Source organism: Fukomys damarensis, unplaced genomic scaffold (genome assembly GCF_012274545.1).
Source record: "Fukomys damarensis isolate Sample0158 unplaced genomic scaffold, DMR_v1.0_HiC HiC_scaffold_17, whole genome shotgun sequence".
NCBI lineage: Eukaryota > Metazoa > Chordata > Mammalia > Rodentia > Bathyergidae > Fukomys > Fukomys damarensis.
In genome coordinates, this window is record NW_022900929.1 from 74,371,422 (window position 1) to 74,396,100 (window position 24,679).

The window sequence follows — 24,679 nt, forward strand, 5'->3', positions numbered from 1 at the left end:
CTAGAAACAGAAATACTCGAATGTTATATAGAGAACTCTGAATCCTGGTGTCCTTCAAAAAGAAAAACAAAAAATAGGTGGGCCTGATGGAGCAAGTCTGTACTCCCAGCACTTGGGAGGCTAAAGCAGGAAGAGTATGATGAGTTTGTGGCCAGCCAGGGATACACAGTGAGTTCAAAGCCAGCCTGAACTACGCAGCAAGACACAGTCTCGAAAAACAAAACAACAAAACCTCACAAAACAGCTGCTATGAAGAATAACAGATTTGGGTGGCCGACTGGGTTAGCAGTCGTTGTCGTTAATTATATTTTGCAGTTGATTAGATGACAGGGCAGGAAGTGAGGTGGAACAATAATTTAAGCCCATGAATGTGAGACCAGGCTGGGCAACGAAGCAAGACTGCCTTTAAGAAATGAAGAAGTGGGGATGGGGAAGGGAAAGAGGAAAGGCTGCAGGTCCATCCGCTCTGCATTTATCCTGCTTGGAGTTTGTTGAGCTTCTTGGATATATAAATTCATGTCTTTCACCATATTTTCAGCCATTGTTTTCTTCAAGTATTTTTGTAACACCTTTTCCTCTTCTGCCTTTCTGGGACTCTGACTATGTGTAAATTGATACGCTACGTACTCTCTTCCCAGTCTCTCAGACTCTGTTCATGTTTGCACATTCTTTTATCCTTTCATTCCTCAGTAAAAATTTCCTTTTACTGTATTTTGGCTCCATATTTTTCATTTTTCATATTTTCTTTTGCTATTACTCTCCTTGTGGTGAGACATTGTTCTCCTGGCCACCTTCTACTCTTTGAGCATATTTAAGATTGTTAAGTCTTTGTCTAGGAGATCCAATGCCTGGGCTTCTTTGGGAATAATTTCTATTAATTTTTCCCCTGTGAATGAAGCTATAGTCATTTCTTCGCATGCTTTTTTGCTGAAAGCTAGATAGTTTGAGTATTATACTGTGGCAACTCTGGAAATAAGAGTCTCCTCTTCCCCAGGTTTGTTTTTGCTGTTTGCTCTGGTTTGTTGTTTGCTTAGTGACTTTGCTGGACTATTAAAAAATCTGTTACCACTGGGGATTTAGCTCAGTGGTGCAGCTGCCAACATGTCAAGCACAAGGTCCTGAGTCTGATCTCTGGTACAAAAAAAAAAAAAAAAAGTCTGTTCTACCTTTGTTGTGTAGCTACTGTAGCCTGTGTTCTGCAAGCACTGTGATCAGCTCGTGTTCAGATAGTTTCTTCAAACGTCTCAATCCAGGAATAAGGAAAGCAGTACTTTCCTGGACTTTGAAAGTTGTCTCTGTGTTGACAACGATTCAACACTTAGCCAGGCTGCTTACAGCTTTACTTCAGGCTTTATTTTCTGCTCATGTGGGTCCGAATGTGAAAGTGTGTGTGCTCCGAGCCTTTTTTGTGTATGTGTCTGGACCTGGGCCTGCATGTGGTATTCCTGATTACTTGGTATATGTGGGAGTTTTTAAAAGACTCACTCCTTGGCCGGGGATTTAGCTTAGTGGTTCTGCTACCTGCCTTGCAAGAGCAAGGTCCTGAGTTCCATCCCTGGTACCCCCCCAAAGTTCCCATTCTCCTATGCAAGTCCTTTTCTATCCCCTTTCTTCCCAGGAATTTTGGTGTTATTCATTTCCCCAAGCTGCTGAGGCCAATACTTTTGCCTTTAAATGCTTTCATCAAAAGCGGGTTGCATGCTGGGAGTGGTGGCACACACCCATAAGCTCAGCTACTTAAGAGGCTGAGGCAGGAGGATTGCTAGTTTGAGCCCCACTGGGCAAATAAGAGAGATCCTGTCTCAATATTTTAAAAAATAAAAAGGGGCTGGGAATGGGGGATGCAGTGTTTGTTAGTAACTCAATAAGTAGATATCTTTCTTTTATGCTGCTTTCTGTATTTGTCACATTTAAGAATAAAAGAGTTTAAAGAATTAAGAACTTTTCTTCAATAAAACAGATATTAACAAAGCAAAAAGAACTCAAAATAAAAGATGTTTATTATAATACATGTATTTGATGAATTCATATCTAGAACATACCCAGGGTTCCTATAAATATATAAGAAAACAATAAACAGATGCTGTGAACTGGGGCAGTACAAATGGACAGTAACCATGAGGAAGGGCTCTAGCATACATAGTTATCAGGCAGATGGAGATGACAGTCTGAGTGTAACAGTACTGTACATTCACAGCTAAAATGAAGATACCCATTAATGTTGAAAGGACACGGGACAACAGTGGTAGTGGTATTAATTGACACAACTACTTGGAAAAGCTGGGCAATATCTTAAACTGAATACATGCCAATCCTATCTATGACTTACTGCCAGGAATACACCCAAGAGGAATGTATACATATTACTGACCAAAGAACACGAACACAGGTGTCATTAGCAACATGTTATAAGAGCCCTACACTGGTAACTCCCAGAAGCCTGTTAACAACAGAATGGAAAAGTAAATTAATTATAGCACACTCCCACAACACAGTGCTGTGTGGCAGTGAGAAGGGCTGCACTGCATCTACACTCTACGAATAAACCTCCCAAATGCAATGGTGAACAAAAGGATTTAGAAGCAGAAGGGTACCGTTCTATGGTTGCATTTATAGAAAGCACAAATCCAGGCAGAATTAACAGATAGTTAGAATTAGAGAGGGGTCAGCCTTGGAGAGCAGAGTCAACTAGAAACAGGCCTATGAGAGCTTCTGGGATGCCAGTACTGTTCTACTTCTCCCTCTTATAACGGCTAGGCAGATGGGTTTCACTGAATGAAGTCAGTGAGCTATGTATTTTAAGATTTTGCACTTTTTCTCAATTTATATTTCTGTAATGTGTCTTTTTTAAAAAAAGGAGTGTGAGGCCTGGGGACTTAGCTCAGTGGTTCCACCGCCTGCCTTGCAAGTGCAGGGACCTGAGTACCGAGAAAAAACAACAACAAAAAAACAGAATGTGGGCAGGGGCCTGGATTATGGTTGATAATATGCCACTAACTGAGGAATCCAATCTTCCAATCCATTGCATGTGATTCCTAGAAAATAAAAGTAAAGGTAATAACTAATACAGAAGTCAAAAGTAAAGCATTCAACTGATAAATTGGGAAGATGGGTGAAGAGAAAGATGTAGAAAATATATTTCTTTGGTTGATTACTTCCTTTCTCTTTCTGTTTCTTAGTTCTCTATTATAGAGAGAACTAGTGCTAGAAAACACCGACTTTTTGACTATTTTGAAAGGAGAGATTACAGAACTTTAGCTGTACTTGCATTGTCAGCTGCTTTGGGAGTAGAGCCCACCACCCCGAAGAGCTGAAACGGGCAACAGGAAAGAGGGATGCTCATTTAAGTTGTTCTTTTCCCAAGGTGTCCTCAGTGCCCTCCTCCAGCATCAACCGAGGCAACCAGGAAGTGAATGACTCAGTTTCCCCCATGCCCTCTACATTGGCAATGCAAGACATTAGGACCGAGCTGCACTGCCCACTGTGTAAAGACTGGTTCAGTGACCCACTGATGCTAAGCTGTGGCCACAATTTCTGCCAAGGCTGTATCCAAAAGTTTTGGAGGCTGGAAGCAAAGGAAACATTCTGTCCTGAGTGCAAGATGCTATGTCAGTACAGCAACTGCACATTCAACCTGGTGCTGGAGAAGCTGGTGGAGAAGGTGAAGAAGCTGCCCTTATTCAAGGACCATCCACAGTGCTCAGAGCATGGAGAGAACCTGAAGCTGTTCAGTAAGCCAGACGGGAAGCTGATCTGCTTTCAGTGCAAGGACGCGCGGCTGTGCACAGGGCCGTCCAAGGAGTTCCTGCAAATCCCTGACGCTGTCCAAATCTTCACGGTGTGTGCGTCCCGGGCGGGCCCTTAGGAAAGCTAGGAAATGCTTTCTGTGGGGCTTCTCTCTTCCCTGCTCACTCCTTTGACCAAATACAGTGGACCCTTGAGTTACAACTGGCCTGACATAGGAACCACTTGGCTTACCGCTGGAATTTTAGTTTTAACTTAGGACCAAAGTCTTGAATTACAACCTGAATGCCAGCCGCTTGTGCTTCCAGATGGTGTCAGACGCAGATTTAACCCTTACAGAGTCATGGATGGAACATTCCAGCGTCCTTTCCTAGGTGGGGTTCACTGAGAAGTCCTGGGCCAGGGTCTCTCTAAGGACCCTGAGGTCTGCCTGTGTACAGGAGAGAGGCTGTGAAGGCTGTGGAGAGGAGCTGAGCCTTCACTGACCAACCTGAATTACAACTAGCGCTTGTGAATGAAGTGGGATCGTAAGTCAAGGGTCCACTGTAATAATGAGAAACCTCAGAGTGCTCAGAAAATACAAAATATTTTGCAAAGCTCTTTCTCCAGAGTGGCTGGTTATAGGAAAGGTGCAGTGGAGGGGCTTTAGCGGACTTCCTCAATCTCATACTGTATAGAAGATGGACGTGATGTGTAAGATACTGCTCTTGTTGTAAGTTTCAAAATGTGGTCAAGTGTAAAATTACTAGAATAATAGAAACAATGTGATAATCTAGTATTGACAGTTATATTTTTGTCACACTTGTAATTTGTAGCTGTTTAGAATTTCTGAGAGGATTAGAGAAAGCTAAAGCAGGGAGTATACAGTGAAGGCAGGGGAGAGAACAGGGAAGTCATTTATATTCAAATAGGCAGAGGGAAGAAACAAGTGCTCCAAGTGAGAACAACATAAGTAAAAGGATGTATGGTGAGAAAAGTGTAGCTAGAGTGACACAATGTACAGGGTTCCACCGACTTCTTCAAACTGGTACAGTTAGCTAATCAGAGGGCAAAACTAAGTTTTTCCACTGTTTATAATTTTGTTCACAATTTTTCATGGTACTGGGGATCAAACCCAGAGCCCATACTATGCAAGCACTGAGACAGATCCTTAGCCCTATTCACAATTCTTCAGAGAGACAGGAACTAAGATACAGGGGAAGGGGAAAATTTCTGCAGTAAAAGCCTCCTTCTTCTGGCATAGCGGGCTCTGGGAATATCCTCATCTCCCACCCTGGGATGGGTTAATTCTATTTGATGTTCCTAGGGGGAGCTTGCCATCTACCAGGATCAACTGGAGACAACCCTGAAGAAACTTCAGTCCCTCAGGAACAAGCAGAAGGATGCTACTGTTTCTTGCAAGGTGAGGAGCAGAGAAGATGGGCTATTAGACAAAACTGGATTAAACCTTCCTTTTAACTTTAACTACAAGAGGGAAAAGGTACCTATACATATATTATCAATACGCCAAATGGCATGGGCTATAGAATTAGAGAACTGACAAAATAAACCAGAAGGAAATATGTTCATGGAATAGGTTCTGTTAGTTTTCACTGCTATGACAAAATATCTGAGATAAACAATTTAAAATACAAAGGGATTTTTTTTTTTTGTACTGGGGATCGAACTCAGGTTCTTGTGCTTGTGAGGCAGGCAGCAGAACCACCGAGCCCTTAAAGGGATTATTTAAATTCACGGTTTCAGAAGTGTCAGTTCATGATTGACCAGCTCCCTTCTGGCCTATGGCAAGACAGAAACATCATGGAAGGGTATAGCAGAGGAAAGCTGTTACCTCATGGCAGTCAGAAAGCAGACAGAGAGAAAAAGCAAAAGAGCCAGATAGGAAGGGATTGAGAACAAAATATAGTCCCCAAAGTCATGCCCTATAACCTACTTCCTTCAACTAGGCCCCACCTCTTAACACCCCATTCAACTATGAACTTGTCAATTAATTAATTCATTGATGAGGTTGATGTCCTCATGATCCAGTCACTTCCTAAAGGATCAGCTGGCCTCTAGGGGACTTTTTAGATCCAAACCATAACAACATCACTGAACTCAAAGGCTTCCAGCCATTTCATCGAGCAAAATGCATTTAGTCCATCTCTAAGATTTGCCAACGTCTTAGAAGTTCCGGTGTTACCCAAAGTCCAAGTCCAAAGTCTCCTATGAGACTCAAGGCAATTCTCAACTGTCAGCCCCTATAAAAATTCAAAAAGCAAGTTATATACTCCCAAGATACATGGCACAGAGTTAACAACATTCCCTTTCCAAAAGGGAGGAAGAGGGTAACAGAAAAGAAATGGACTAAAGCAAGACTGAAACTCAGCAGGCCAAATATTAGATTCCGTAGCTTCGTGTCTAGCCACTGAGGCACAAGTTGGCACAATACAAGGGGTTACACATTTACATCCTTGATCCTGAAATGGGTGGGGTCTTGCTGATTCCTGAGATGCCCTCAAGACATCTTGTCCCTGTGCAAATCACTTGGTTTTTTAATTTCGATTGTCTGAGGCAGGCTCGTGCTGTGTAGGCTAGGCTGGCTTGAACTTGTGACCATCCTGCCTCAGCCACCCAGATGCTGGGATTATAGGCATGAACCACCATGCCAAGCCACCTGATTTTTTTTAATGGTACTAATCTCTTCCGGAACAATATGTTCTTTGGTCCTACCTTTATACATGCTTCTTTTCTGGCCAAACTGCAAAATTTTCAAATCTTTCTTTTTTGCTATTTATTCTTGAATCCCATTGTAAATCTGGTTGAAAGCAGCCAGCAATATCCACATCACAACCTAAATGTTACACTATCTTGAGATTTCCGTCTCCAAATAAACTAGTCTATTACCTTTAAATTGAGCTTTACCCAAAACTTTAGGGCATGGACAAGATGTAAGCAAATTCTCTGGTACAGTGCAACATGAATAGTCCAATTCCCAGTAGACTCCGTGCTCCCATCTGAGGTCTCATGAGCATATTCTTTACTGTTTATTGCTTGCATTCTCATCAGCATTCTGGACTTCTAAGCCCATCCCAGAATTCCCGTCAAGTTTTGCTTACAGCATTCTAGAGCTTCTCTATCACCCTTTTCCAAAAATTTCTAAATCCTGTGCACTAAAACTATCTGCACAGATATATACCCCAGTAGCAATTTTCTGTATAGGTCAGCTTTTCAGTGCTGTGGCAAAATACCTGAAATAAAGGACTAAACGTTTGTTTAGCTCATGGTTTCATTCCGTGGTTGTTTGGCTCCATTGCTTTAGGTCTCTGGTGAGACAGAAACATTATGGCAGAAGGGTGTGGCTGAGGAAAGCTGCTAACCTCATGGCAGCCAGGAAGCAGAGAAAGAGGGTAAGAGCAAAGGAGCCAGAAAAGAAAGGACCAGAAACAAGATACAGCCCCAACGTTATGCATCTGTGACATATTCCCTTCAACTAAGCCCTTCCTTTTAATAGCTTATTCAGCTATGAACTCATCAATGAATTAATCCATAGGTGAGGTTAATGCCTTCGTAATTCAAACCTAAAAGCCTTTAGGGCACATTTTAGATTTAAGCCATAACAGGCTGCCAATAGTTGACAACAAAGCAGATTAATTTTCCCCTTAATATCTGTTCCTTTTGGTAATTCAGTCACAAAGTGATTATCGTGGGACTGACATATGTCTAGTCTTTTTATGGAAAAATAAGCAATTTGCCAGAAAAATCCACTAAAGATTGCTATTTCCAAAGAAATTCTTTTTATTTTGGGGGTACCAGGGATCAAACTTGGGTCCTTGAGCTTGCAAGGAAGGCGCTGGAACCACTGAGGTAAATCCTCAGCCCAAGAAATTCCTTTCCTTTCTCAGAGTTTATAACTAGCAATCCTGGACCTACACCCCTGCAGTGGCATGCCTTTCCAATTTGATTTGGTCTTTTTTTTTTTTGGTACCAGGAATTGAACTCAGGGCCTTAAGCTTGCTAGGCAAGTGCTGTGCCTCTGAACCACATCCCCAGCTGATTTGATCTTTTTTTTTTTTATCATTTTCTAAACGAAATAAAAGCTATTGCTTATACTTCCAACTTCACAGGAGATTTAGAACATTAATGGTTAGAGATTTGGCAGATCAGTCCCTAAGATGGGGAGCTAAATTGGGAGTCCCGTTTCTTCATTAGTTATTGTATGTCAGAGAGCCTTCTCTGGCATTCGGTATCTGGAAGAAGAAATATGTAGGCTCAGAGAAAGGACACATGGAGAGAATGATGGCTTTATAGAATTTTCTTCCTGTTGTAAGAGCTCCTAGTTCAACTATCTTTTTATTTTTGGTACCAGGGATCGAACTCTGGACCTTGCACTTGCAAGGCAGGTGGTGGCACCACTGAGCTAAAACCCCGGCCCCTAGTTCAATTATTAGAGTCAACATGGATTCATTCAACAAATATTTATTTATTTATTTATTTATTTGGTACCAGGGATCAAACTCAGGATCTTGCACTTGTGAAGCAATCCCCGGCCCTCAACAAATATTTATTGAGCTTTGCCCAGTGGCAGTATTGTAGCCAATGAGGTTTATCTGAGGCACAATTATTGCTAATTGAAACAAATATTTATTGAGTGGGTCAGGTATTATACCAGATTCTGGGAGTAGGAAATATTAATTAAATCATTTAATGAACAATAATAAAACAATAATGGTGATTAGTACTATGCATGAAACAGGGCATGCTAAGAATATGTAAATGGAACCAGGGATGTAGCTCAGCAGTACAGTGACTGCCTGGCAAGCTTGAGAATCTTGAGTTCAATCTCCAGTACCAAAAATAAATAAATGAATAAATAAATACGGAAAATGTAGACTGTATGCTCCAAAGAAGTCACATATTAAAAATTGAGAATCAAAGGATAAGTAACAGAGCCGGGCTTGGTAGCACATGCCTGTAATCCCAGCACTTGGGAGGCTGAAGCAGGAGGATTGCCATGAGTTGAGGCTGCATGGGCTACAAAGGGAGACCTTGCCTCAAAAAACAAACAAACAAACAAACAAAATCAAAAGAAAAAGGATAAGTAACAAGCAAGTGAGCTAGGTGAGAAGAATATGAAAACAGGCCCTAGAAGAATATTCTAGGAAGAGGAAAGTGCATATACAAAAACCTGAGACAGGAAGTTAATGGCTTGCTAAATCAAAAACAGGGCAGTAAGTTGACGTGTGCTAAGCAAGATAATATTGAATAAGCAGATATGGTCTCGGTCATGTAGGCCTTGGTGTAGAAATGTTAAGCATTTAAAAACTTCATCCTCTGAATAATGATAAACCATTCAAGGGTGTTACATAGGACATTATTTCATTTTGCAATTATCTCTGGTGGCCGTGTGGAAAACGGATCGGAGAGAGGCAATGACAAAGACCACAGTTAGAAGGCTACTGCAGGGGTCCCAGAGAACAATGGCAGTGGCTTGGACGAAGAGAGAGGCAGTGGTGGTGCAGAGAAATAAACTCCTTGAGCGTGTAGTTTGGAAATAAAAACTACCCGGATGTGGAAACTGACCGGATGTGAGAGGCATATCAGACAGGTGGTTCGACATAGGGACCTGGGGCTCCGAATATGGTCAAGGCTTGATAGGGCATCATCATTCAATGACATTTAAAGCTGTGAGAGGAGAGGGTGCTGCTTAGAAAGTGTAGAATGAGAATAGGCGGGACAGAATATCAGCTAATTCTAATCGTTAGAGCTTGTTTGAGGAAGTGGAACCAATCAATAAGACTGAGAGACGGTGGTAAGAGAGGTGAAAGGGAAAGGAAAATTGTGAGCTAGATATGAGGAGTTAAGGCTGCAGTCAATAATCTTGGAATCCAAGATGGGTAAGAGGAGACGAGAGGTGAGGACAGCAGCTCAGAAGAGAATCAGTTTCAATGAGATCCAATACTTGTGACAACAGGAGCTCCGAGGGAGGGAGCTCGAGCATAAAATGTTATTCTGGAGATGGCGCAGGTGCTGGGGCTGATGAAAATCCTAGGTGTGACTGAGGGAAGGAAGAGATACAGCCATGAGTCATCAGAAGTGAGGAGGACGAGGATCTGAGAAGCTGGGTTCACCTGTGAGGAGGTTGAGGTCACCCCAGAACTTAAAGGATAACAGTTACCAGTTTCAGCACTTGAGACCTTGCTCGTACCCTGTCTCTGTTAGATGCTCCTGGCAGCAGAGGCAGCATCCCCAGTTCTGCATTCTAAGGACGGCTCTTCCAGGGACTCGTGGTCCCAGTGTAAGAGTACTGCTCAGTGGACAGTGGTGTGATGGTCTAGGAGGGTATTATTCAACTCCACAATGCTATGCAACAAGAACCTAGAGGCCACTTTTGCCAGTTTCATCCTAAACTATTAAACTAATTGGGAAAGTAGGAGCAAGTCTCCCAAAGGGCTCCTTGGTAGCAGGCTTGAATGTTGACTTACATGCTCTTCCTGCCCGGTATTTCCCCAGTGTGTCAGCGTTAGTGGTGGGGGACCCAATGCCATCTACTAGTCTCAGTAATACTGTGGTGATCTTGGGGTTTCCAGGAAGACAAGGTGCATCTGCAGGAGCACGTGTCCTTGGAGTTTCGAAAGCTGCACCAGTTCCTGCACAATAAAGAGAAGGACACTGTAAATGCCCTCCGGGAGGAAGGGAGAGCCTTGAGCGAGGAGATGGAGCTGAGCCTGAACCAGCTTCAGGAGCAGGTTCTCAGTGCCACAGATATGCTGGCGAGCATCAAAACTAGGATGGAACAGCAGAATGCCTTCGAATTCCTCAAGGTGAAACACCAGTTTGCTGGGGCCTGCGGACGGGGGACGGGCTGGGAAGTACGTAGCAGGTGGCTTTACACCACCGGGGCAAAACAAAACACACAACTGCTGGGGTGCTTTTTGAAATTCTCCAGGAAAAAAACAGGAGGCTGCTTTTGCCTTATGCTCTGCAGAAAGCTTTCCTTTTATCCTTCTAGAAAACGGGATAATTAAATCCCATGAATAATTCCACAGTGTGTAGTAATACTTTCATTTTTTTTCTGTAAAGAACTGAAAGTTTTCTACTGAAAAAATAAGAGTGTGGCAGCCTGTGTTGAATCTTTGGCTCTCATGCATCATGCACTGACTTTTCTGAAAAGACAGAAGCCAGACTTGGCCCTAGACAGTGGCAGTCACCTTAGAAGCTTCATTAACCGGAGGAGGAAAGGTGCCCTTGGGACTGGAATGTCTAGCGTGCTTTTCTTCCGAGACTATTAGGAAGTATGGGTAAAAGAGAGTGTAACTTTAGCGGGTACAGTGCTACCTGTAATCCCAGCTTCTTCGGGGGAGGGGCTGAGGTAGGAGGATCACAAGTTCGAGGCCACCCTGTACAACCTGGCAAGATCCTGTCTCAAAATAAAGTAAGAAGGGCTGGGGATGTGGCTCAGAAGTAGAGTACTTGCCTCACATGTGCAATAGGCCCTGGTTCAAAAACAGAAAAACAACAGTTTATCCCTAATTATTGTCATACTGGCTTCTCTCTTCTTTCCGATAAAAAGGGAATTCTAGGAAATCAAAGCAAGGACAGGGCAATTTATCTCAGGTTAGACGCGAGATGCAGATCAGCAAAAGCATAGGGCAGGTGGAAGATGCTGGAAGTAAGCTGGGGACCATCTACAGGGGTGCACAGGATGTAAGTACTGATGCTCAAAGTCTGGTGGTGATCAGAATCAATAGAAATTTCTGGAGTTGATGGGCATTTACCTGACTTCTTTCTCCTTTCCTCTCCTAGGATATCACACAACTCTTGTATAGGTGAGTGTTTTCCTATGGTACTCCTGATGCCCTTCCATCAGTCCCTGGAAAGTGTCTAAGAAGAAATGACTTCTGTCTCCCGCAGCTTGGAAAAAGGAACACGGGAGTCGGTGCCCAGAGCACTGATCTCCAGGAAGCTGACCCCAGGCCTGTTCAGAGGTCCCATCCAGTGCATGATCTGGAAGGAAATGCAGTTTGCTCTCTCTCCAGGTGTCAGTGGGCTGGAACTACTGGTTCCCAGGGCTGGTAATCGATGGGACTCTTCTGGGGCCCTGACTGGTTCTTTAGAATCTGATGTGGGGGAAGGGTAGCATTTAGCCGAAAGGAAGCTGGTTTGTATGACTGAATTTCTTCTCTTGCTATGATCTTGATATGACTCCATAATGATACAGTGGACCTTCGAGTTATGACTGGCCTGACATAGGAACAACTTGAGTTACAGCCGAAATTTTAGTTTTATCTTAGGACCAAAGTCTTGAGGTACAACGCGAATGCTGGCTACTTGTGTTTCCAGATGGTCTCGTATACAGATTTAACCTTACAGGGGGTGTAACTCAGGGTCAGTTCTGGAAGAAACATGACAGCATCCTTTCCTGTGCGGGGTTAACTGAGAAGTCCTGGGCCAGGGTCTAGAGATCTTCAGAGCCTCTGAAGAAAATCAGTAATTTCAATAAATGTGTCTAAAAAGGTTGCTAAGTTTTTGTATTCCTGCAGATACCAAACGACCGAGCAAGAGAGGAAAAAAAAAAAAAAAAAAACCAGAAATGGCATTTCTAGAACATTAAATTGTTTCTAAATATAAATTTTTATAGAAATAAAAATTTAAGTTTTATAGAGTGCAAATAGACTGACTCGTCATTATTTGTTGTAATTTCATTATCACCACAAATTTATCCCTGTTTGTTAATAATTTTTCCAGGAAACTGACACGAAAAGAAAGTCAGCTTTATTGAGGCATCATTAGCATAGTATAAAATACAATTTGAGGAGTTGTGACAAACCTATGTGCTTATGTACACATCTCCATGATCAAAACATACTGGTGCTGGGGATGTAGCTCCGTGGCCTGGGATTCCACAGGATGCACCTTGTTTGCTCTATGAAGCAGGAGATGAAGCCTTCTCACTCCAAGTGAGGGAAACTCCAAGTGGTGGAATAAAAAGTTTGAGGAAGGAGTTGAAGATGTGAAGTTGTAGAGGATCTGATTTGGGAAATACAGGATTTGTAGGCAGTGTTAATGATCTAGTGTAGAGAGTGAAAATAAGGAATTTGTAGTATTATCTATCTGCACAACTCTGTAGTCAGAGCTGGGACATGACTTTGAATGGGTAGATAAGTGCAGGGCTGCAGAGCTGCAGGGCAGGCAAGGGGATAAAATATTAAGGTTATAATAAACAAAGGGGAAGCTGAGCTGTTGAGAGAAGGATTTTAAGTCAGGAAGCAAACAGATTAGGATACTAAGGAGAAATCAGGAACTAGAGATGTTAACAAAGCTAAGTACAGTGGACCCTTGAATTAAAAACTCAATTTGTTCATGAGGGCTGGTTGTAACCCAGGTTGGTCAGTGAAGGCTCAGCTCCTCTCCACAGCCTCCACAGTCTCTCTCCTACACACAGGCAGACCTCAGGGTCCTTGGAGAGACCCTGGCCCAGGATCTCTCAGTTAACCCCTCACAGCAAGGGATGCTGGAATGTTCCTTCCAGGACTCTGTAAGGGTTAAATCTGATCTGAGACCACCTGGAAGCACACGCAGCCAGTATTTGGGTAGTAACTCAAGATTTTGTTCAAAAGTTAAAACTAAAATTCCGGTCATAACCCAAGCGGTTCCTATGTCAAGCCAGCTGTAACTCAAGGATCCACTGTAATGGGTGAAGAAAATGAGAGTCAGAAAGCTCAAGAAATAAAAGAATGGAATATCTGCATTTAAAATTATAGAGAATGACGAGTTCTCAATGACTGTTAGGTCTGGAGATCACTGGTCAGGATACCTGAAGGTAATGGAGTAAAAAGTCACTAGCAGGGAAGTCAGGGACCTTCAACAAGAGGAAAGGTGGCTGTGTCCAAGGTAGGCAGGCGGGGTTTAGGGGCTGAGGAGTGGAATGGGCCCTAAGGGCAGGGAGTTTGTAATAACAGCATCAGATAAGGAGGGGATCAAATGGAGAGGGATTTTCACAAGAGGGCGGAGGAGTGGGCAGTGGTCTGGGAGTGGTGCTGGAGGCTAGTGGGTGTGTAGCATCTGATTTGGAGAACTAACAGCCCCATGGAAGCAGTGTGTTTTTGGGGAGGAATCACAAGTTTCTGTGTTTTTTCATTTGTCTTTTGAGATAGGGTCTCACTATGTAGTCCAGGCTGACCTTGAACTCATTATGCTGCTCAGGCTGGCCTCCTCTTGGTGATCCTCCTGCCTCAGCCTCCTGAGTGCTGGATGTATAGGCATGTTCCACCAGGCCCAGCCGTGGTTTTTGTCTGAGCAGGGAGGTAAAGAGCAACATCTATAAATGGCTGCTGGAGAGCTGGGAAGGGAGATTCAAAAGCAGACTGGAGAAGGGTTTGGTGGGAGCAGAAAAATGAGTAATAAGAGAATGTGTGAAGAGAGGAAAAGAAGGAAATACAGGGAAAAGAGCGCAGAGAGGATGAGTCCCTGGCAGGGTTTACAGTCTGGGTGTGAGCCAAGGATCACAGGAACAAAAGCATAGTAGATTTCAAGTGGAACTTCAGTAAAGTTACTTAGACACATTGGAAGACTTTCAAAATTTAAAGATACATGAGGAAATAAAAGAGATGAGGTTTGCCTGCCCAGAGACGGTATTCTGGTAAAGGAGATGGACAGTGAAGAGATAATTAGTTTGTAAGACTTGAGTCTCACTTTTACTCCTGGAGAGTGAACAGCCAAGAGGCTTCCACGATGCTGGGCTCAGAAGCTCAGCGAGGCCAGGAGCTCTATAGACCTTTATTAGTCTGGCCAGACGGCACTCCCCAAGCCAAGTAGCTCAGAGAGGCGGCCAGCTCAGAAACAGAGGCCATTTTATATAGGGCTGAAGGGGGGTTTACACTTAAAACTTACAGGAAGAGGACAAAGGCAAAGAGTCAGTTGATCTGAGCTAGTGGTCATCATGTACTAATGATCAGCAGAGTGATTATCCATTGTTCCATTTACAACCTAGATCATCATAAAGTTCAGAACATTCAGACTACAGGCATGCAAGGAGTGGCATGACCTGCCTTGGGTCTCTGTGTTCACTACAGTTTCTATCTAGCCTCCCAGCTACTTCAAAGCAGCCACCCAACAATTCACAATTAATCACTAATTATTCCATAAGGGATGGGGGGAGCGACAGTCTCCAGGTCATTCGCTGGTCAACATGGAGTCGCTCTGGTTCAGCCAGGCTCCCACATTCCCCACTGATTTTTGGACCTAAATCAAATCTTTGATTTACTTGTATCTAACTCTGGGTCTTATTAACGGAACACATTGTAAGAGACAACAAGTTATTGCTATACATAATCCTAATGCCATCACACAGAGTATCAGTTGTTTTACCCAGGTAATGTCAGGTAACCAACTTGCTAACCATTTAAACAAATCCCATCCTATCTGTTCATTATGAATCTTTGTAGCTAAATTTTTGAGCTTTTCTATGTCTTGTTTTATAGCTGGCCCATGATCTAAGATTGCCTGTCTTTGTTCCTGGAGTTCTTGATTAATTAGGGCCAGCGCGGCAGAGGTGGTATTTAACCCCTTAACTACCTTGCAAGCTAGTTTTCTAACTGCCTTTTCAGCATGTACTCCAATTGAGGGTATACCTATCACAGAAATAATCATAGGAATAACTTTAGCATCTGTTAAAAGTCCCATATCATCATCACAGCCTGGTGAAGTATAGGGAGACCAGTGTTTTGTTCTGTTGGGTAGTGAGAGGTCTCCCCTGTCAGGTAAGATGACTGCTAATTTACTAAGATAACAGCAGGCCTCAGTCAAGTTTGCTGGGATGTAATTATAAGTTATTCCCTCACAAGTATAAAACCATCCCAGTGGCAAAGTAATATGGCATTTGCTTAAGGAATCTTTTGTTCTCTAGAACACTTCATTACATCTGTTTGTTTAAGATTTAAACACTGGGAAGTACAACCTTTATATTTGGCACAGAGAGTCTTATTGGACATAGCTACTCGAGGGGTATATAGCTTAATAGCATTCTTTGGTTTGTAACATGTCACCTGTCCCCAATTGTAACTATCCAAATAACTGAGATTTACTTGTGGGAAATTTTTAAACATAGTATATGGTCTAATACTTTCAAGTGGGGTGCATACTGGAACCAAACAACTTCCAAGCACATAATGAAAATTCACATCAGCATTTAAACATATTTCAGACAAATTTAAGGATTCAGCTAATTGCACCCAAACGTTTTTAGTATGACCTAAGTTCTCTCTGGACAACGCTATTATTGTCCCAAGGGAAATCACCCAGATCATAATGAAGGTCCAGTTGAGCGGAGTTTTACTTTCAATTCTCCGGGTTTGCTGATGACGCTCCATTTTCCGTATGCCTCTGGGCTGTTGTCCAGGCCGGGCTTAAGGTGGTTGCGATGGATCCACGTCGGGTGTCCCGCAACCTTCACAGCCAGAGGAGTAGACAGGACAACTGGAAAAGGCCCCTTCCACCGTGGTTCCAAGGTTTTGGAGTCAAACCTGCGAATATAAATCAGTTCTCCCGGCTTATAGGGCATGAGGAAGGGTCAGAGATCTTTTAATCTGGTCTTGTAGTTGAGACTGCATTTCATGTAAAGCTCTCAGAGACTTAAGCAACCTCAGATGAGAGAATTTCTCCTTTAATTCCATATCTATATGGGGAACCAAGCGGGGAGTACGCCCATAGATAATTTGGAAGGGTGAAAGATTCAGAGGAGGCTTGGGAGTACATCGAATACGCAACTGAGCAAAAGGGAGAAGCTCCACCCAACTTAATTCAGTCTCTAGGCTCGATTTAGTTAAAATCTCTTTTTAGTGTTCTGTTAGATGCTGTCCTGAACTTTGAGGTCTGTAAGCACAATGTAAATTCCATCTAATTCCAATGCTTAGGCTAATCAGTTTAGACACTTTAGCCGTGAAGGCTGGGCCATTTTCGGACCCCAGGGCTAAGGGCAAGCCAAATTGGGGAACTATCTCTGTCAGGAGCTTTTTACTGTTACCTCAGCTGTTTCCTTTTTAGTAGGGTATGCCTCTATCCACCCTGAGAATGTGTCTATGAAAACTAACAGATATTTGTAACCATACATGCCTAGTTTCATTTCGGTGAAGTCCAGTTCCCAGTGCTCTCCGGGAGTCAGTCCCCTATATCGGACCCCTGGGGGCCCAGTTACCCGATTCACATTTACCTTGAGGCAGGTGGGGCACCGTCTCACTTTGTCCCGGGCCTTCTGGGCTAATTCTCTGCTGACAAAGTGGGGCCGTAGCAGGGCCATCATTCTCTTGTCTCCTAGGTGGGTGGATTCATGGAGCTCATTCAGCAAAGTGTCAGCCACCGCAGCTGGCAGAATGATCTTTCCTTCATCTGTTGTCCATCATCCATGTTTTCCTCTGGTCCAGTGGTTCTTACTCATCTCCGTTATTTCTTCCTCTGTGTATTCAGGCTTTTCTGGGAGCATGGGTGTAGGTAGCAGCACCATTTGTTTCCCCACTGATTTTTGGGCAGCTTGCTTTGCTGCCTGGTCAGCTGCGTTGTTTCCAATCGCTTCAGGGCTGGAATTCCTTTGATGTCCACGGCAGTGAATAATGGCAACCTCCCTTGGCAGCCAAATGGCTTGCAGCAGAGCCAATATCTCAGCTTTGTTTCTAATTTCTTTCCCGTCTGATGTTAAAAGTCCTCTATTCTGGTAAATTTCTCCATGTACATGGGCAGTAGCAAAAGCATAATGACTGTCAGTGAAAATATTTATCTTTTTCCCTTTTCCTAATTCCAGAGCCTTAGTTAAAGCGATTAGTTCGGCCTTCTGTGCTGACGTCCCTTGGGGCAGCCCTTGTTCCCATATTACCTGTTGATCCTGATTGACTATTGCTGCTCCCGCATATCGCACACCTTCACGTACGAAACTGCATCCATCAGTGTAGTATGTTGCCTCAGGTCGGGGGAGGGCCAGGTCCGTCAGATCTGGACGTCCTCCCCGCAGATTTTCGAGAGTCTCAAGGCAGTCATGGATGGGCAGTTGATCATCTGATTCAGGGAGCAGGCTAGCAGGATTCAGGTTAGAGGTTGTGGCAAATTTAATGGGCGGCTGTTCTAACAAGAGTCCCTGGTACTGCAACAATCTAGCATTTGATAGCCATCTACTTGGTGAGTTGTGCAACAGGGGCTCAATAGCATGAGGAGTGATCAGAGTTAGATCCTGGCCAAAAGTCAGTTTATCAGCTTCCCGAGTTAAAGCAGCAGCCGCAGCTATCGTCCTTAAACAGGACGGCCATCCTCTGGCCACTGGGTCAAGTCTTTTGGACAGATAGGCTATAGGTCGCTTCCAAGGCCCCAAAGACTGTGTGATCACTCCTTTTGCCACCCCGTTCCTCTCTGCCACATATAAGGTGAAAGGTTTATTTAAGTCAGGCAGGGCTAAGGCTGGCGCTGTGGTGAGCTCAGTCTTGAGCGTCTGGAATGCTTGCTGGCAAGCCTCTGTCCATTCAAGGGGTGCATTTACCCCCACTGTAGCCTCATGCAGGGCTTTGGCAATTTCAGCAAAGCTAGGTATCCAGATTCTGCAGTATCCTATGGCCCCCAGGAATTCACGCACTTGCTTCTTTGAGCTGGGCATGGGGATCTGAAGGATCGCTGACACCCTGGATTCAGCTAACTTTCTTTTCCCTTTTTCAAGAACATAACCCAAGTAAGTTACCTTGGTTTTGCAGAGCTGGGCTTTCTTCCAGGACACTCGATATCCCAGACCTTGTAGGGCCTCCAGGAGTCCCTTGGTGGCTGTGAGACATTTTTTCTCGGTCGTGGTCGCCACTAAGAGGTCGTCTACATACTGGAGAACAGTTGCATAGGGAAAAGCTTTTCTTACCTCTTGTAGATCTCTGCTGAGAGCTTCCCCAAACAGTGTGGGCGAGTTCTTAAAGCCTTGTGGCAATCGAGTCCATGTCAATTGTCTAGTAGTTCCAGTGTCTGGGTCCGTCCATTCAAATGCAAAGAGCGGCTGGCTCACTGGTGCCAAGGGCAGGCTGAAAAATGCATCTTTGAGATCAAGAACTGAATACCATACAAGTGCGGGCGGAATGAGGCTCAGCAGTGCGAAGGGGTTCGGTACCATTGGGTGGATGGTCTCCTGACTGTTTATTTCCACCCGGCTGTTTACCTCCCGCAATTCCTGTTCTGGAGAATTTTCTTCTTTTTCGATTAGTTTAAATTCTTCTTATTTCCCCATTTCATTTTTCTCCCCTTCTGTATAAAACCCTCTTCTGCCATCATCATTATATTTGTCTTTGCCATCTTTTTAGTTATTCTATCTTCGGGTGGATCCCTGTTTGTGAACACCTTCATTGCTACACTTATCAATTTTTCCTTATTCTCTCCTTTAAAGCCCTCAATTCTCTGTAATTTTTTCCGAATATCTGGGGCCGACTGAGTTACAAAAGCCAGATTAATTGCCTGCCTGTTCGCTGGAGCATCTGGGTCAATTGGAGTGTACATGCGGTACGCCTCCAGTAAACGCTCCAGAAAGGCAGAGGGGGATTCCTCAGGCCCTTGTAGGACCTCGCTTACCTTGCTCAAATTGATAGGCTTGCAAGCGGCTCCCCTAAGGCCGGCCAGGAGATGCTGATGGTAGTTGCGAAGAGCTTCCCTACCTCTGGTGGAATTCAATTCCCATTTGGGATGGGAGATGGGGAGTTGTGCTTCAACTCGGGCCTGTTGCTGGTCATCAACAAGCCTCTCAGTTCCCCCCAGCACTGACCGAATAGTGTGTCTTCTAATTCTTTCTCGTTCCTCAGATGTGAACAGAGCCTGTAAAAGTTGCTGACAATTATCCCAGGTGGGGTCATGGGTATTAAACATAGACTCAAGGAGGGAGATTAGGGCTTGTGGCTTCTCAGAGCTCCTTTAATTCCATATTTATCTTCCTACTCAGGGAAAAAGCCAATTTAAAGTTAGTGAGAAAACAGTCCAATGGGGTATTTTTGGAGCTCGATCCTCCCATCTTGTTCCTAGGAATGAATGTAAAGTTAACACTTAACAGACAGGACACAGACAAGACACACAGGCGCCACACAAAAAGAACCTAGATTCCACCCGGAGTCCTCGTCAGGGCCGGGGTCAGGGGAGGCTTCCCGGCTCGTCAGCTTTGGTATTTAGAATTGACTAAATTTAGAAATGACTAAAATAATACATATAATAATGAAACAGGGTCATTATTTGTATGACAGACATCATATGTAATCTTATAAAGACTTTAGTTACTAAGTAGATATGGACCCAAGCCTTCTCAGTAACTTTTCTAAAAGAAAGAAAGAGTCTTTTAAGAGACATAACCATGACTGTCTTTTCTGCACATTAACATATTTACCTCTTCTCCCACTTTCCGGTAGGAAATACTATTCACTACTGTCAGTACCTTTGTAAGACTTGAGTCTCACTTTTACTCCTGGAGAGTGAACAGCCAAGAGGCTTCCACGATGCTGGGCTCAGAAGCTCAGCGAGGCTCCAGGAGCTAGTCACACAGCGAGAGTCACCCAGGAAGGAACACACCAGGCAAGTTGGCAAATAGACCTTTATTAGTCTGGCCAGACGGCACTCCCCAAGCCAAGTAGCTCAGAGAGGCGGCCAGCTCAGAAACAGAGGCCATTTTATATAGGGCTGAAGGGGGGTTTACACTTAAAACTTACAGGAAGAGGACAAAGGCAAAGAGTCAGTTGATCTGAGCTAGTGGTCATCATGTACTAATGATCAGCAGAGTGATTATCCATTGTTCCATTTACAACCTAGATCATCATAAAGTTCAGAACATTCAGACTACAGGCATGCAAGGAGTGGCATGACCTGCCTTGGGTCTCTGTGTTCACTACAGTTTCTATCTAGCCTCCCAGCTACTTCAAAGCAGCCACCCAACAATTCACAATTAATCACTAGTTATTCCATAAGGGATGGGGGGAGTGACAGTCTCCAGGTCATTCGCTGGTCAACATGGAGTCGCTCTGGTTCAGCCAGGCTCCCACAAGTTCAAGTATGGTGGTGCACACCCGTAATAAACCCAGCACTGAGGAGGCTGAGGTGGGACGATCAGGATCGCTGTGAGTTCAGGGCCAGCCTGGGCTACCTAGTGAGTTCAAGGGCACCACATGTGAAACCCTGTCTCAAAAAACAACAACAGGACTGGGGATTTAGCTCAGTGGTGCCTCGCCTGCCTCACAAGCCCAGGGTCCTGAGTTTGATCCCTGGTAATGGTTTAAGAAAAAGGAAACAACAACAGCAACAATAAAATAACCCCCCCAAACAAAGAAATAAATAACCTCATAGTAAAAACCACTGTGAAGAAAATAAAGCACGGTACACTCATAATTTCAGTGCTTGCTTCGGTAGCACATATGCTAAAATAAATAATTTCATCACAAGAAAATATAAAGCGGAAGACCAAGACAGTGATGGCCAGAAGAGGGTTGTACTTAGACTGGCCAGAGAAAATGTCTCTGAGAAGGTAACTCCTTCCTCCTTACATTATATTGTACAGGTTTCCAAACAAAAAAGTTTAAAGAATTTTACAATGAACACTCCTAGTCATACCCACGATAGAGTCTATTTAACATTTTATTTAATTTGCATGAACAAAGGCCTGAATAATGTGGAACCATGTAGGAAAAGAGTACTAGGGCAGGTGTGGAGACCCTAAAGTAGGAATGAACTGGCTACGTTCAAGGAGTTGTCAAAAGTCAAGGGAAGGGCCGGGGATTTAGCTCAGTGCTTCCAATGCCTGCCTTGCAAGCTCAAGGACCCAAGTTTGATCCCCATGCCAAAAAAAAAAAAAAAAAAAAAAAAAAAAATAAAAAAAAAAAAAAAAAAAAAAAAAAAAAAAAAAACAGGCACGGGAAACTGGATCAAAGTAAATAAGAGGGCTATGTGGAGATGAAGTCAGAGAGGTGGGTAAACCAGATGGCTCCTGTTATCTCTCCAAGTACTCTGGGTTTTATCAGAGGTGTGATAGGAAGTGGAAGGGAAGGAACCTGTACCACTACACTCTCATGATAAGCAAATTAGCCTGCAGACTGGCAGGAATAGAAACAGAAGGGTAAAAGGCTACTCTAGTCATTCAGGCTGATGTGTTTGTGAAAGTAGTCGGGAGTATGTAGGCTCAAAACACAGGTAATCTGCAGATGTGTGGAGCTAACAGAACTTACTGTGACAAGCATGACACAGAAGGAAACACAGGCACAGAGCTGCCGGACACAGGTTATCTCTAGAGCCAGCGCAGGCTGAGCTAGCTGCAAGTGTCAGGGGCTTGGTGCAAGCAAGCTGAGATCCTAAAAAGGTTGGAAGGTTGGTAAGAGGTCCTGATGGCATGGCCACAGAAATTCCAGTCCTTGCATTGGGAAGATTAATGACCCAAGTGCATGAGGGTACGTGATGGGGTGGGGAGTTACCTTGTACAGAAAAATTCAGGATTCTTAACTCTTCTAATCCTCTTGTTGGAAAGAGAAGTCCTTGAGATGATGGAAAAGGCTCAGGCTCTTCCAGGAAGACAGCTGAGCTCTACCGATCTCACTCTCAAGGATGAATAAATATAACAACAAATGTACGCATACATATCTGTGTCCATGATGTGACCAACAGTCACTGTATTTCCTTTATCAAATTGCATGCCAATGTCTGGTTATCTCATACCTAGAATTTGTGCCATCAGCATTTAGCATTTCCATCTCCTCCAACATTTCTCCTTTCTATATACTGAGAAGCTTCAAACCCTTTCAGTTATTTTGAAATGCATGATAAACTGCTGCGATTACTCCTCAGTCCTCCTGCCCAACTGCACCTGCCACCCAATCCCACTCTCCCCCTTCTGTTACCCTTCCTAGACTCTAGTGATCACTATTTCTACACGATCAACTCTTTAAGCATCCACACATTTTTAAAATCTCAATCTATATTTTTTGTAGGATGCAATGTAATTACTTAGAATCTGATATTTAAAAAGATTACAAAGTAAAGACCCAGTTTTGTAAGTATTAGATTCACCTGACCTGAAATTGCTCCTTCAGACTGCTATGGAAGTTCTTCAAAGCTTGCTCTCAATTTCTGAATAAACTGTCCCACATTAGTAACCAGTTTGTAGACCACATCCTGAGCATGAACCACGCCAGATCGCAAAGGTCTCATTATCTGTTAAACCAAACATAAACTTCTCACTATTGGCATCTAAATCCTAGCAGTTAGCTAAGTCTCACCTGTCTCTTCACACAAGCAATTGTATTTACCTTATCCCCCCTTTACCCACAAAGCATTCTAAACACATCGCATTTATTCTGTCACAACAAAATTCTTATTTTCCTTAGAAAGATTTTTCAGGACAACCTTATCTAATTTTTACCCTTTGGTACTTTTTGTACAAAAAGTACAGATTTTTATTAGTAAAGATTTACCTAATGAGTATTGTTTCCTTTAGTAGACATAAATTAGTTCACTCTAAAGCCCAATTTTTGCCCTTAATATAAATATGTCTGGAAATAGAACATGGATACCAAACAACAAAAAGTCTATAAATACTCCCTACAGTATGTCTAAGACTGGGTGTGTGTGTAGAGATAGAGCACTGGGCTAAGTAAATGCTGTCTCTTCCTGTGGGAATTCGCACTCACCTCCCTTTCCTCCCATGCCCTGCTTTCTCTTATTTTCCTACTAGGCCTATGTCCATTAACCCTGGACCCTAAAACAGCTCATCCAAATCTAGTGCTGTCCAAAGACCGGACCAGTGTGTGGCATGGGGACATTAAGCAGATAATGCCCAATGATCCAGAGAGGTTCGACTCGAGTGTGGCTGTGCTGGGCTCCAAAAGCTTTGCATCTGGAAAGTGGTACTGGGAAGTGGAGGTAGCAAAGAAGACAAAGTGGACAATTGGAGTTGCCAGAGAGTCCATCATTCGGAAGGGCAACTGTCCTCTAACTCCCAAGCGAGGGTTCTGGCTCCTAAGGCTAAGGAACCAAACTGACCTAAAGGCTTTGGATTTGCCTTCTTGCAGTCTACCACTGGCTAACAACCTCACCAAGGTGGGCATTTACCTGGATTACGAGGGAGGGCAGGTGTCCTTCTACAATGCCAACAGCATGACCCACATTTACACCTTCAATAGCACTTTCATGGAAAAACTTTATCCCTATTTCTGCCCCTGCCTTAAAGATAGCGGGGAGAATAAAGAACCACTGCGTATCCTACACCCACAGTGATTAGTTATACTACTGTGTAAGTTCAGAGTGTTATTAAAGAAGTATTGAAATAGTTAACCAGCCTCAGTGGGTTATTGTCTCAGTGCATGGAGAACTTCGGAATAACAGGATTCCTACATGAAATTTCATTCTCAGTGTCCTCAGTGGGTTTCATGGGTGCCTTTCCGGGTGGCATCTACTTCTCCGAGGTCTTCTGTAATACAGGAGCCCCTCTCAGGAGAATGACCATCATGCCTTTGTTACTGAAGTGAATTTGAATTTGGGATGCTTGGAAAACCTTTTCAAACGTGCCCAGCAATGACCATGGCACCATTATTTTTCCAGGATAATCATTCTAATTGGATGTGTGTGTGCGTGTGTGTGTGTGTGTGTGTGTGTGTGTGTGTGTGTACTGGGGATTGAACCCTCCGCTTTCATACTGAGCTATATGCCCAGCCCTTTTACAGTTTTACTTTCAGATGGGTCTCACAGACTTACTGAGATGCTGGGTTGGGCTCATCCTTGCCTCAGCTTCCTAGAGCGCTGGGATATAGGTGCGCACCACCACACCCAGCTTTATGAGTGCTCTCCTTCCTATTTAATTACCTTTTGATATAAAATTTCTTCTCCCTTATTTTCTAGAACTTGTCATTGTAATTTTAAAAAATGTGCTGCAGAGACTTCACGAAAAAATTAGGAGATGGTCTGAACTAGATGTCTTATTTTGAAT

The 24,679-nt window shown here is 43.6% G+C and overlaps 1 protein-coding gene, 1 long non-coding RNA gene and 1 pseudogene across 2 annotated transcripts in view; 2 read left to right on the forward strand and 1 right to left on the reverse strand.

The window, feature by feature from the left end:
• The window catches only part of Trim69 (tripartite motif containing 69), a 26,666-nt gene extending 2,696 nt beyond the window's left edge, over positions 1-23,970 (forward strand). Inside the window, exons 2-7 of the mRNA XM_010632524.1 lie at positions 3,365-3,838; positions 5,051-5,146; positions 10,314-10,547; positions 11,530-11,552; positions 11,638-11,762; positions 23,429-23,970. Coding sequence (XP_010630826.1) covers positions 3,365-3,838; positions 5,051-5,146; positions 10,314-10,547; positions 11,530-11,552; positions 11,638-11,762; positions 23,429-23,970 — 1,494 coding nt within the window. The remainder of the gene's footprint in view (positions 1-3,364; positions 3,839-5,050; positions 5,147-10,313; positions 10,548-11,529; positions 11,553-11,637; positions 11,763-23,428) is intronic.
• LOC117286682 lies at positions 8,294-8,417 on the forward strand (annotated as a pseudogene).
• Positions 15,648-18,230, reverse strand: LOC104867945. The gene is made up of 2 exons (XR_781904.3): positions 16,934-18,230; positions 15,648-16,247 (listed from the first exon to the last, which is right to left on the reverse strand). It is a non-coding gene; the product is annotated as an uncharacterized LOC104867945 (long non-coding RNA).
• Positions 23,971-24,679: the final 709 nt, after the last annotated feature.